A 14486-nucleotide genomic window follows, 5' to 3' on the forward strand; every position below is an offset into this window, starting at 1 on the left:
CCAGGGTTTGACCCAACAACTAGGCAAGTAGCCTAGCCAAGTTGACACGAAATTAACCATTACATTGGGATTTGATTTTAGCTATTCTAACAAGTGTATAGTGACACCTCCTTGTTATTTTAACTTGCATTTCTCTAATGACTTCTTTCAAATTCTCTCATAGGCAGTTGTGTGTTGCTCATTTCTTTCCAGTGTATGTGTCATAATTATACTTTCATGTTTCTATGCAGGCTACATTTTTTTTAAGAAACTGGGCATTTTAGACAATATATTGTATCAAATATGGTTACTGGCTATCACCTTAAAGAGAATATTTTGTGCTGGCTTCTATGATGTGTGCTTTCCATGCAATCACTGTTTTCATTCTCAGAACAATCCTTTGAAACAAGTACACTAATTAGGGTCATATTCCAGAAGACAAAGTGAGGATGAATGTGAAGGAACTTGCTTTGGGCTTCATACATGATGATCACCCCATGCTCCACAAAGACTCCCACACAAGCCACAGCACCACACGGAAGGGGTAGGGTGGGGCAGGGAGAGAAGGTGAAGAACTTGGTGTTGAACATGCTAAATTTCAGAAAAAAATGTTCCCATAAATGGTTATTAAGAACCTCCCTAAAATAGTGTTTCACTGGACTGCTCAGGTGAAGCTAGGTTTTGCTGTAAGAACCACCCCTCAAATCTCCATGACTAATCCTGCTAGGGTGAATATTCGCTGCTGGTCTGAGCAGTAATCTAGGGCACTGCTGCTGGGGAAGGGGCTGAGCAATACAGCGTCTTTGATGCTGAGGCTCCAGAAGGTCAGTCCATGAACATCCTTGACACTGCGGGAGGGAAGAGACGCCTGAGTGTCCTGTTCAGCTCTCTTGTTCTCCTGGACATGACACATCACCTTCATCTGTAGCCCACTGTCTAGAATTTGTCGCTGGGTTCTGCCCAACCACAGTAGGACTGGGAGATGCATGAGGACATGTAAAATTCTGGCTCAGCCACCATTCCTGCAACAATGGCAAGGAATACTACTTTTATCTATTTTTTTAAAGAGTAACACATAAGAATTTATGCCCATTTTATACAATAGCTACTTTTTCATCCCTTACTAAGAGTGCTTTTCACTTCGTGTTTCATATTATATCTACACGTATGGCCTTTTATAACAAAAGGATCTGTGGTGGAAAATTCTAGTGATACCACTCATTGAGATAGGTAAAAAAAATGTAATAAAATTACAATGCATACAAAAGCACTAAACTGACATCTTTCATTTCAAATAATATAGAAAACAAGATACTAATGTATTCAGAAGGAACTTGATCCTGGAAAACAACTAAACACTGCATATAATACACTTTTAATTGTACTTATGGGCTTGCACAAAGCAAGGGGAATCTCTAAGAGGCAAAAAATAATCTGAATGAAAACAAGAGCTGAAAAAAGCAAATGTCAACATGAATCCTATAAACAAGAGTCTAAGCATTGGGCCAACAACAAATTGACAGAGGAGAACTTGAAATATTTTTATTTATTTATTTTTTCCCAGCATCCATACTTTTCTTTACTAAAAGGCAAGTGTCTTGTAGAAATGTCAGTAACTTCAGCTCACCCAAGCAGCCCAGTACAGTTTTACATAAGAAATATACATCACAAGTGGGGTTTGGAGCAAGTCTTTGCTCTCTGCTGTACTCATACCTCATGCCCACTGCTGGCTCAGGAAATCTCTCATGGTTTTTAACAGTGTGGAGCTTTTACAAAGGAAGTTGTGTTGGAAGCCAGGAGGAAAGATTACCATCTTCACCCTCTCTTTGTTCCTATATGCATTGTGTGAAATTTCATAGAGCTTTTTTCCAAATTCCAAAGACACTGTTTCGTCATCCTCACCGTGTATGATAAGAAGGGGAGAAGACAGGAATTTAACATTTTCATCGAGGTAGACTAGTTCTTCTTTCCTCAGGGCATCCATAACTGTGCTTAAAAATCCTGGAAGTTTCCGGTAAATCTTTAACAAGGGATAATTGATACTTGCAACCCATATGTTGGTAAATGGAGCTTCCAGGATAATAGTATCAACTGGGAATCCTTCCCCTTCTAGAACTTTTGCAGCATTTGTTGTAACTCCTGTTCCCAGAGAGTGGCCCCAGAGACACACCGGGGTGGTACCACTTCTTGCCTTGGTCCACTCGTAGACACAAATAGTATCTGAAGTCAGCCCCTCCTCCATCAGCTTACCCGTGGAGTCCCCAAACCCTCTATAGTCAACAGATGAGACATGAAAACCACCATCACTCAGCACCTTTACTATCTCAAGTCTATGAGGAGCTGTCCTGTGTTCTGCACTGCCATGAAGATAAACAATAATTGGGTTGCCATCATGGAGAGCTGCTTCATACCAGCTAAGGCCCTTCCCCTTAGCATCCTCCCCCCGGCAGCTAGGAACTGTGTGCCAGATACCCAGAATCACCCTAGGTTCAACTTTGATGTAGAAGTTCACTGTGTGAGGAATCTTTAACTCTGGTTTCTTTAAATCCGCAAGAAATGGTGCTCTGAAAAGGTTGAAAATAATCAGCATGTTCATCAGAGGAGGGAAAATATGTTCTTTTAATGATTTACTTATAAAGCTGGTACCCAGAGTGGAAGTTTTTCTTCTGAGTGTTGAACAGGAGTATGGGAAAGATCTCAGGTTCTGTGCGACCATGTACCACCACGCAGTCACGCAGCCCTGCTTGTCTGTCTCCACGCCGCATCGCAACCCGATCCACCGCGGCTGCAGCTGCGGGAGCCGCCGCTGTAGCCCGGAGCTGCGCCCGCCTGCCCGCCTCCTCGGCGGGGACGGCCTGGGATATTTTTAGAATAAACTAGAGATTCTGAAAGTTGGCCAGAGTGGTCCTGCTTGGGTAGGACTCTGATTCCAGACAGAAGAAAATGCTCCTGGAAGAAAACAGCCACAATTTTTGTCCCTGGATTTCCACAGATTAATTTCAACAAATGGGAGATCAGAATAAAATATCCTAAACACACAGTAAAAGAAACCACTATAAGAAAGAGTCACCAACAAATAACAGAGTTGGTTATCAGATACACAATATAAAATAACTCTAACTGAAAATATTTGAAAAGATGTAGCACAAAATACAAATTTGTAAAACTCCAAACTCAAACAGTGCATTAAACATCCATCTCAGAGCTCATGAGAAACCTAGTGGATTGGCAGGTATATGTAAGGAAATAATCCAGAATGTAATAGAAAGTAACGAGATGATGGAAGAAAAGTTAAGAGATGAAACCCAAAGAGAAAGTCACACTGATATTTGAACAGGAGTTCAAGAGAGAGGAGAGCTGTGGCAATAATTGATTAGATGAATGGCTGAGAATTTCCTAGAAATGATTAAAAAGTACAAATTCACAAGTACAGAAAGTACTATGTATGTCATAAGACAAAGAAAGAAAAAGAAAGGAAATGAAGAAAAAACAAGAAACCAGAAATTCTTTCTTAGACATATTTTAGTGAAACTATAGACAAAATAGCAAAGAAAAGGCAAAGTTAATTGAAACAGACCATGAGAAATGATAGCTCACTTACAAAGAAATGTCAGTGTGTTGAGCAACAGATTTACAACTGCAAAAATAGAAGCCAAAAAATGGTAGAGTAACATCTCCAAGAGACAGTTAAGGAATATCTGTGAACCTAGAATTGTATATCCAGCAAAATAACTTCTCAAGAGACAAGGTGACATGAGGATATTCTCAGAGGAATACAAATAAACATTTTCTTTTAATTTATTTGTTGAACTTTAAGTTGAACTTTGTTGAACTTAACAAAGAAGAAAAGTGATCCCTAAAAAAAGACAACACATTAGAAAATCTAAACAAGCATTGTGTATAAAGGAACATTAATGATAAAAATTAGGACAGAATTAAGAGGACTGAATTGAAATGTTGTCAGTAGTAAGATGTGAGGAGTTAAAATATTATAAGTACCCATTAAAATTTCAAAATTAACCACTAAAACAATAGAAATGAGAAATTGAGTAAATTAGTTCCAAGCCAGCTGATGGAAAATATGTAATAAAGAAAAAACAATTAAATTGGTTTTTAAAAAGGCAAAAAAGAGGTAATAAAATCATATCAAGGCAAAAAGAAATTTTTATATACATGTCTATATATTATTACATATATAGACATATATATGTGTGTGAATGTGTCATTAAAAATATTATATAAATGGTCTAACTTGAGGTTTAAAGCAATTTTTCAGATAGGGTGCAGGAAAAGTTTATTTCTATAATATTTTTAAGTGACATAATTGAAGCATGAGCACATGGAACACCCAACACTACGTACAAGAATATCAGAGCAGCACTGGTTAAATAGTCCAACTAGAAGCTACGCATACTCCCATTTCCTGAGAATGGATACATAAACTCAGGTAAAATGAGCAAATGCAATAGCGTTGAGGAATCTCACAAACACAGTGTTCAAGTCCAGTAAACCAGGCACAAAAAAGTACACATTTTGTTGTCCCCTTTATGTAAAATTCAATTGCTGGCCAAACTAGAGTGTGAAGTCATGATGGTAGTCAACCCTGGAGTATGGGTGGTAATTGAAACGGGGCACGGAGTGAATGCCTGGGATGCTGGAAGTGTTCTGCCTGTCTGCTTTTACTCTGTGTGGTGGTTGCTTGGGTGTGTTCAGTTTGTCAGAGCTTATCAAGCTTAAGATTTGACTGTATATGTGTTATACTTCAATAATATGTTTTCAAAAGTCATGAGAGTTTGAAAAACTCTGTGTGTGTATGATCACATCAAAAAATAAAGTCCAGAAAATCTAAGATGTATATTGATATTAGATCTGTATTGTATTGATATTGGACAAAAAGACATAGGACAAAGGCATCATTATGGGATAAATGCATGGAAAGTCTAAAAAAAAAAGAAATAATGTAAATATAAAGCAAGTTGTAAGTGAAGCTGACAAACCCACTGTCAAATCAGGAGTGCTCAACTGGTTTTTAAAGTACTGAAAGTTCAAAGTGATTAAAGTTTAGTTAGAAAGATACTTTGCATAAAAAAATTAATGTCTTGATTTACTGGAATAATATAGATAGTACCCTGCACCCATGTGACATTTACAAAATTTAACTTCTTATTAGGCATAGGCAATATGTCAAGTGGCAAAAACTGGAAATATTTTATATTAATTAGTCCATATTATAATTAAATTAGAATTTTATAAAAGAGAGTATAAATGTAAAACCTCCATACAGTAAAAGGAAAACAATGCTTTTAAATACCACATATATATAAGAAGAAATTACAGTAGAAATGTAAAAACATACTTGTAACTAAAAAATAATGAAAGTAGAATACACTAGTACTTGTGGAACTCAGCTAAAATGATGCTTAAAGGAAAACAAAAGCAGTAAATACTACATGAGGAAGTAGGAATGAGGGAATGTTTGTGAACTAAGCATAAATTTAAGTTTTAAAAAATAACAGAATAGATATCAAAATAACTGATGATAGGGGAAAAAATGGAGAATGTTAACTAACGAAACAAAAACTAACCACAAAAGCGAAATCAAGAAAACAAAAGACAAACCTCTACCAAGATGGATGGAGATAAAGGATGATGAGGAGGAGATTTAGGAGCAAAAATCACTGCTATGAAGAACGAAAAGTGGGAAATGGCGTAGGACCATCAGATATTGATATTTTAATGAGATAATAAAAGCCAACACATTTGACAATTTTGTCAGAATAGAAAGATTTCTAGAAAAATATAACATCCTGGAAGTCTTATAATCATTAAAAAGCTGAATCAGTAGCTACAAGTCAACCCATGAAGAAAACATTAGTATCAAATGTTTTAAAACTGAACTCCACTACCTTTCAAGGAACAGGTTATTGTAATATTGGTCAACCTCTCCCAATAAATCAAAAAACAGCAATTCACTCCATGAGAGCACTAAAAACTCAGTGTCAAAGCAGACAAAGTGAGTTAGAGCACAGAAAATTTCAGAATGAATACTATTTATGTTCCTGTATTTTTCAAAGTACATAGAAGAACCCAAATACTATTAATGTTGATATTTATAGATAATCTTTATTGATCACATATTGTGTGCTAATGCCATTCTTAGTGCTTTATAGGCTATGTCATTCAGTGTCACAGCAGTGAATGGGATAGGTGTGGCCCTCAGTTTAGAGACCAGAGATATGAGGGTCAGGGCAAGTACATGTTCTGCTTCAGGCTACAGGGGACACAAGTGGAACATGAGTTAGAATGCGGTCTAACTCACAGTCCACACTCAGCATGACACTCCCAGGTGGTTGCTCAACTTTTGTCCTTCTAAAGCAACTTATAGTAACAGATTTTAGAATAGAGCCAGACATTCCCATCATTTATACTGATGGAAAGGAAACATAGCCAAGTTTTACCCAAAATAATGGATACATTTTTTAATTCCTTTTTTTTAAAGATGCTAGTTTATAGTCACTTTCTGGTTTCTTTGTTTTTCAACAGTTTTGTGGTCTTCATTGAGATGGAATGTTATATTAACATATTTTTCTACATAAGATCTGAACATAGATTGATATAACAATTTAGATTGCTCTAGAAAGCAGATGCAATGATTACATTAAGGGAATGATTTGCTCATGAATGTGACATTCTTATAGTGGTCTATACACAACCACCATAAGCAAATGTTTGTGCAAATGACTTGAACAGTAAAATCTGATATATCAAACAGTACTCTTTAGACCTTGTAATGCATCTGTCAAATCACTTCATCTATTGTTAGAATATCTTTGATTCTATAAAACTCCAGGAATGGTAATTGAGAGAGAGAGAGAGAGAGAGAGAGAGAATCACAGGTAAGGACAATTGGCATTATAACCATGCAGACATATTTGTCCTGTAAAAAGTAGATTTGTACTGATTTCCTATTAGAGCTGTAAAAGTACATGGTTCAATTTTTAAAGATATTTGAATTGTGTATTGCTCTCATGCCATTTTCAGGTGATCACACTGAAACGAAATAGAAGGCATTAAGCCTAGCATCTCTTTTCTGTAAAATGGAATTACTTTTCTGAAATCATTGCAATGGTAAAGTCCTTTTTTTCCAATTTTTGGACATTTCATTTTATAGTGAATGTTTCTGTGTGTGTCATGGAATTACTACATTAAAATCCAGTGAACATAGCAAGCAGTGATGAGGAGTCAAACCAGTGTATAATCTGATTTTATACATTTTAAAGGAAGTACATTTTTCTACCCTCAAGCAGTATATGGAGCTAAAGAAGAGGTATGTCCTCATTTGTATCAGTGAAGATGAAGAACAGTTAAACAGTTGTGTCAAATAATATAAGCAGATTTCCATCAGTTATGTTCACATAGAAACTTAGGGAGTTTTTCATAGACAAAATTAAATTTTCACTTCCTACTATTTTTGAACAAAATTATCTCCAAGTTTTTATTGTAGTACTTAGTTTTGTACTTGAATGTCAGTGATCAGTAGCTGGTTTGTTTTTACTCCTTCCTAAGCTAGGAAAATAACAAGTCTTATAAAAGAGAAATGGGAAGAGTTACAGTAGTAGATGATGCTCCTTTGATATTCTACTAAAAGTAGCCTGTACAAAGAACTCTTTCCATTTCCAAATGTACAGGCTCAAGCCAGGCTCTTATCTGAAGGTCATCCATAGGACCTGTACTGAATTCTACACTCCTAAAGTATCTCTCATAAATAACCACAAAAAGGATTTATGTTACCTTAAACTCTCTCATCACTGACCACCAAGATATATAAAAACACACATTAATGACTTATGTGCCCCAAATCTCCTTGGCAGGAAAAAATAAGAGAACAAAAATCAGACAGAAAACTCATACTATTTTCCTTTAGCAGGTATGCTCAATAGACCAGTAAGGGAAAGAGCTACACTTGAAAAGTACTTGTATTAATGTAAGTCAAAACGCCTCAGACCTGAGAACTTAAATTTCTGTTTTCTGAATCCCAAACTGAATGTTTTATTTCTGCATTCTAAATTCCATATACTAAATATTTGAGAAAAAGGTGACATCCACTTGATTACAATAGCTTTTTTGCTACACACACTTGGAGAACAATAGAAAATTATGTTATTCATTCAATAAACAAAATTTATTTAGTACCATCTCAATGCCAGGCACTATAGACTGTGAAGTTTAATAGTGAGTGAAGGACATTGATAGTTAAAAAGGTGATTGCAATATAGTTGGTTCACAATCTTATCTTAGTTTCAGGTGTACAGCATAGTGATTCAAGATTTTTATAGATTATACTCCATCTAAAGTTATTATAAAATAATGGCTATATCTCCCTGTGCTGCACAGTATACCCTTGTATTTTGTTTATTTTATACATAGTAGTCTGTGTCTCTTAATCCCCTACCCCATCGTGCCCCTCCCTGCTGCTGCTCACTGGTAACCACCAGTTTGTTCTCTATATATGTGAGTCTGTTTCTGTTCTGTTATATACATTTATTTTAGTTTTGTAGATTCCACATATAAGTCTGTCTGACATTTCATTAAAAAAAGAAGGTGATTTGAATAAAGTGTGATGATCACTTTCCCAGAGTATATGAGCAGAGTACAAAGAAAGTTTGGGCTTAGGCATTGTAGAAAAAGCTTCCAGAAGGTTCTGAGGAAATGGGGATGAGCAGAAGGTAGGGCTTCCATGCCCCTCCCCACACCAGTGATGGATAATTTTATGTGTCAGCTTGACTGGGCTAAGAGTTGCCCAGATAGCTGGTGAAGCATTTTTTCTGGGTATGTTTGTGAGAGTGATTCCAGAGGTATTAGCATTTGAATCATTAGGTTGAATAAAGACATCACTCACCAATGCAGGTAGCCAACATCCCATTCATTAAGGGCATTAAGAGAAGAAAAAGCAGGGGAAAGCCAGATTTGTTCTCTGCATGAGCTGGGCATCCCGCTTCTCCTATGCTCAGGACAGGAGTGCTCCTGGGTCTTGGGACTTTGGACTGGCACTTGTTCTCAGGCCTTCATGTTTGGGCTTGAACTGCACCACAACACTTCTGGGCTTCCTGCTTGCAGATGGCAGATTGTGGGACTTAGCCTCCATAGTCATAGCCTTACAATAAGTCCCTTTCTACGTATCTATGTATGTCCTATTGGTTTGTTTTCTCCAGAGAACCTTGATCAATGCATCCCCAAAGGAGAGCCACCAACTGAGGGCTGCGGGAAAGAGAACACACCAGGAACAGGTAGCTCAAAGGAAACAAACGTGGTCACAGCAAGTGTGAGAGAGGGAGCAGACCCCATCACATGGAGTCTCTTGGCCAAGCTGGGAACTGAGTCTGAGGAAAACCATTTGCCAGTTAAGTGTTTAAACAAGGACACTTATGATCTAGAAGTGTCCCTGTGGTTAAGATTTGGAAAATTAATTAGAGGAGACAAGGAGAGTGGCTACAAGTCACGGATATGGGAAGGGCGGGATGGTGAATGCCTAAGGAAGAAGATATGCTTCCAGTTGTGAATGTGTGATTCGGATGAGAGAGAATAAATTGCTGGTGGTCTGTGCTGCATGTGAGACCCACAGGGGAGTGGGTGGGAGGAGGGTTTGTTAACAAGGACGGATGCTTCCTGAGGGGATGAATCACTGCATTAGTCAAAGTTCTCCAGAGAAACAAACCAATAGGATATGCATATATGTAGAGAGATTACTTTTAAGAAACTGGCTCAGACAATTGTGGGGGCTGAAAGGTTCAAATCTGCAGTGTAGGCTGGCAGGCTGGAGACCCAGGAGCGACTCTGTTGCAGATGACTTCTGAATGCAGTCTGCGAGGAATTCCTTGTGCTTGAGGCAGCCAGTGTTTTTGTTCTATTCCGGCCTTCAACTGTCTGGATGATCCCTACACACATTATAGAGGACAATCAGCTCAAGGTTAACAAATTTAAATACATAAATCTCATCCCAAAACACCCTTTCAGTTGACACATGAAATTACCCATCATGAGGCCACACTTTGTCAACTTGGCACTCATATGCATCTCCTTAAACCATACTTAATCTCCAAATAAAGACAATAACAAAGTCATAATTTCAGCTAACATGATACAACTGTCCTGCATACACCTGAAAATGTACTAACACTTTCCCAGAGGAGGACAAAAAGTCCTTGCATGATGTTCATTCTTCTCCTTGATATTTCAAAACTACAGTACTACGATGGAAACATTAAAATACTTAAATACTATGATATAAAAATCAATATATCTTATGTTCCTCAATAGAGGGTTAAAGAAGGAAGAAAGCCAAGATGCTTAATACACACACACACTCATAACAAAATAACGATGAAACACTCATGACAGTTATCGTACTCATTTCTGAAGCAGGTCATGTGCTGGAGCTGGTATTTATAACTACTTTCCTCTACTAATTCACTTTGCTTCAATAAGCACCTCAGCTGGTCATGTTTCTTTGCCTGGTGGGGTGACCCAAGCCTTCATTCCTGAGGGGTCTGGGCCATTAGTAGTCCTGCCTGGATTGGGTTTTTGTAGTTTTCCATTGATCTTAACCACAGGGCATGGTAATACTAAGAAACACCCTAGGGATCTCTTGTATTCCAGACATACTTTTTATTACCTCTATTGTGGAGTAGACCTCCAATTTCCCCTTGGAAGACAGGATCAGTCATCCCATCCAGCAGAGTAACAACTACCATTTTGCCTGTTGATTCACAGGCATGAGGAATCCAAGGTGGCTGGGGAGAAGTCTTCACTTGTGGTTCAACTGAGCCTTTATCATGTCTCCTTCCCTTTTGTAACAAAGACATCTAGGTCATCAGAATATAAGGTAATGGGAAGAGGAAGCAATTGTTGTTCTAGTAGGTGACCAGGGGTATAGCGAGTGATGCCACTCCCATTTCCACCCCTTGACCCCTGGACCCATCAATCCTGGCCATTGGAGAAGTAACGCTGTATTTTAGATGCTGATTCAGAGCATATACAGTCTCCTGGAGAAACTTTCCCCATTTATGCAAAGTATTTCCACCAGCTGAGATTGTAAATGAGTCTTCAAAAGGCCAATTTACTTTCTCTCAATACAGCTCCTTCAGGATAGGGGGAAACATGGTAAGACCAGTGAATTCTAGGAGTAGAGGCTCATTGCTGCTCCTCATTTCCTATGAAGTTAGTTCCTTGATCAGAAACAGTGCAGGGTGGAATATAATGATGGTGTATAGGCATTCTGTAAGTTCACAGACAGTAGTGTTAGCAGAAGCATTGTGTGCAAGGAAGCCAAATTCATATCCAGAGGGTCTATTCCATGAAGAACAAAATGTTGCCTGTTTTTGGATGGAAGTTGTCCAATGTAACCAACTTGCTACAAGTAGCTGGCTGATCACCCCGGGAAATGGCGCCATATGGGGGTCTCAGTGTTGGTCTCTGCTGCTGGCAGATTAAGCACCCAGCAGTAGCCATGGCCAGTGCAGCCTTGGTGAGTGGCAGTCCACATTGCTGAGTCTGTGCTTAATCTCCATGTCTGCCACCAGGGTCACTTTGTTCACGAGCCCACTGGGTGATGACAGGGGTGTTTGGGAAAAGAGGAGGCTCATATCCACAAAATGGTCATACTGCTCACTTGATTATTAAAATCCTCCTCTGTTGAGGTCAGCCTTTGGTGAACATTGACAGGAAACAAACATCTTTACATTTTTATCTACTCAGGTCTATCCACATACCTCTTCCCTAGTCTTCCTTGTCACCAATTTTCCAATCATGTTCTTTCCATGGATGTTTCCTTGACTATCCAGACAAGCCATTGGTCACAGTCCATGAATCAGTATATAACTGTGCATCTGTTCATCTTTCCTTCCAAACAAAATGAACAATCAGTTTCAGTGCTTGATGTCCTGTCCATTGGGAGGATTTCCCTTCACCACTCTCCTTCAAGATTGTCCCAGGAAGTGGTCATAATGCTACAGCTGTCCACTTTCCAGTAGTTCTGGCATGGTATACAGAACCGTCTGTAAACCAGGCCCGAGTCTTCTTTTCCTCTGTCAATGGTCACAGGGAGCTCCCCATGAAGCACTAGGTGCAGACTGGGAGAGAGAAAGCCATATAACAGAAGTGGGGTCCATGGGCATTTAGGCCACTTCCTCAGGTTACTTACTTGTGCCTTCAGGCTCTGTTCAAGCCTGATTTCACACACACCACTTCCATTTGGTGATGGAAGACTGCTATCACCCCCAACTTCATGGCTTTTTGGGTCAGATAATACCCAGCTCGTGGTGGGCAGCTCAGGTCATGTGGTGACCTGGTGGCTCATGGTTAAGCATTCAGCCTCCACTGAGGCTGAGTAGCAGACCCCAAACTGTGTCTTAAAAAGAGGGTAGTTATCTGTGGAGTATGACAGGGCTTAGCTCCAAACTCAGAACAACCTGTGCTGTGATTCAGCTACTGGAGACAAAGGCTCCAAACAGCATCCCTACCTGCCACTGACACTCCAGGCACCTTTAGCTCTGCTGATCCTGTGACCCAAGAAACAGAGAAGCTTGCATAGCAGCCTGGGCCTGCTGCAGAGCCTACTCTTGTTTTGAGCCTTACTCAAAACTAGTAGCTTTTACCTAGTAGATGAAAGAGCTGGGGTAACACACCTAAATGAGAAATATGTTGCCTCCAAAATCCAAATAGACCCACTATGTATTATATCTCCTTTTGGCTTTGGAAGGGCCTTTTGAAACAACTACCCCTTCACTTTAAAAGGGATATTGTGATATGCTCCTCCTTAGTTTTGGTACCAAAATCTGATCTGTATTAGTGCAGGTTCCCCAGAGAAACAGAATCAGTGAGATCTAACTCTATCTATCTATCTATCTATCTGTATATATATATATATATATATATATATATATACAGATAGATAGATAGATAGATATAGATATATATAGATATATCTATATCACTATATCTATCCATATCTCTCTCTATATCTGTCTCTAGATAGATAAGTAGTGAGAATAAGAAATTGGCTTGCACAGTTATGGGGTCTGGAGAATCCAAAAAATGTAGTATGTTCCATCAGGCTGGAAACCCAGGAAAGCTCATAGTACAGTTCCAGTCTGAAGGCCAACAGGCTGGTGACCTAGGAAAGCAGATGGTGTAGGTGAAGTGTGAAGGTACACTACTGGAGATCTCCCTCTGTTTAAGAAACCCAGACTTTTTGTGCTCCTCAGGCCTTCAACTGACTGGATGAAGCCCACCCACATTAAAAAGGCAATCTGCATTACTCAACATTCATTGATTTAAATGTCAATCTCATTAAAAAATACCCTATAAGTTGACACATAAGTATAACCATCTTAATAGTCAACCTTCATGATGAATTTTAGGGATTCAGAAAATTCCATTTATTAAAATAGAATTATGTATTTTATGTGAAAATCTCAAACTTGTAACGCTGGAAATATTCCTTCTGGTGAATTCCTATAACAATATTAAACATTATTTGAGTGAAAATTTTTTCATTATTTAAATTTTATGTCTAGTTCTTCAGTTGTTTCTAACAAATGTCAGGCCTTTATAAGACATAAAAATGCATTAATTATATGTTTATTTTCTTTCATTTTCCCCTTCCTTCCTTTCTTTCTTTCTTTCTTTCTTTCTTTCTTTCTTTCTTTCTTTCTTTCTTTCTTTCTTTCTTTCTTTTCCTGAAAGTATTCTTAAATATAATTTAGATCCTTACTAATTAAAGTGACACTCTTGGCCCTGAAGCACTAGCATTTTCTGAGAACTTGTTAGAAATGCAAAATCTCAAGCCCCTCCCCAGACTGAATGTATAGAGTCTGCATTTTAATAAGATTCCCCAGGAGATTTATGTACAACTTAAAGTTTGAAAAAAAAAAATCACTGGATTAGTTTAGCAGTTCTAAAGAATGCCTATCTCTGGGTTCTAGGCAAGACCCAAATGAAGCAGAGTAGAAGGCGAATGATTGATAGACATTGTTTTGTTTTGTTTTAGTTTTAATAAATTTAAAGTTTCCCAGGTGATGCCACTAGGATTGAGAACCAGTGATGTAGTAAATTCTTAATTATAGAGACGAAGAAACAGAATTTGTGACTTTTTAAAATATTCACTGGTATTTATGTCAAAACCAGAACTAGGCATAATTCAACCTGTTGTAGGTAAATTCAGACTGATTGAGAGAGAAAAGGAAAGATAGATAGAGAGAGAGAGAGAGAGAGAGAGAGAGAGAGAGAGAGAGATTTAAGTGAAATAAGACCAGGATGAGAAGTTCTATGAAAACAGAGAACTAAAAATAGAAAATTATTTTACAAGTACCCAGAATGGCATCATGATATCCAAACAAAATTCAGTTCCTACTGTACTAGAGACAAAGATGAGTAATTAGGTCAAGAATCCCCTCACAAAAAGGGTTTTATATATTTTGAATTCTTATAACTACATGCAAAATTAAGGT

The 14486-nt window shown here is 38.1% G+C and overlaps 1 protein-coding gene and 1 pseudogene across 1 annotated transcript; both read right to left on the reverse strand.

The window, feature by feature from the left end:
• Positions 1–1583: 1583 nt before the first annotated feature.
• LOC112412713 (protein ABHD12B-like) lies at positions 1584–2730 on the reverse strand. The gene has a single exon (XM_024764384.1). It carries the CDS (start codon positions 2693–2695, stop codon positions 1694–1696), a length of 1002 nt encoding a protein of 333 aa, XP_024620152.1. The 5' UTR covers positions 2696–2730; the 3' UTR covers positions 1584–1693.
• A 9211-nt stretch (positions 2731–11941) lies between these two features.
• The window catches only part of LOC112412717 (shugoshin 1-like), a 57999-nt pseudogene continuing 55454 nt past the window's right edge, over positions 11942–14486 (reverse strand).

This window comes from Neophocaena asiaeorientalis, unplaced genomic scaffold (assembly GCF_003031525.2).
Source record: "Neophocaena asiaeorientalis asiaeorientalis breed wild unplaced genomic scaffold, Neophocaena_asiaeorientalis_V1.1 scaffold191, whole genome shotgun sequence".
NCBI lineage: Eukaryota > Metazoa > Chordata > Mammalia > Artiodactyla > Phocoenidae > Neophocaena > Neophocaena asiaeorientalis.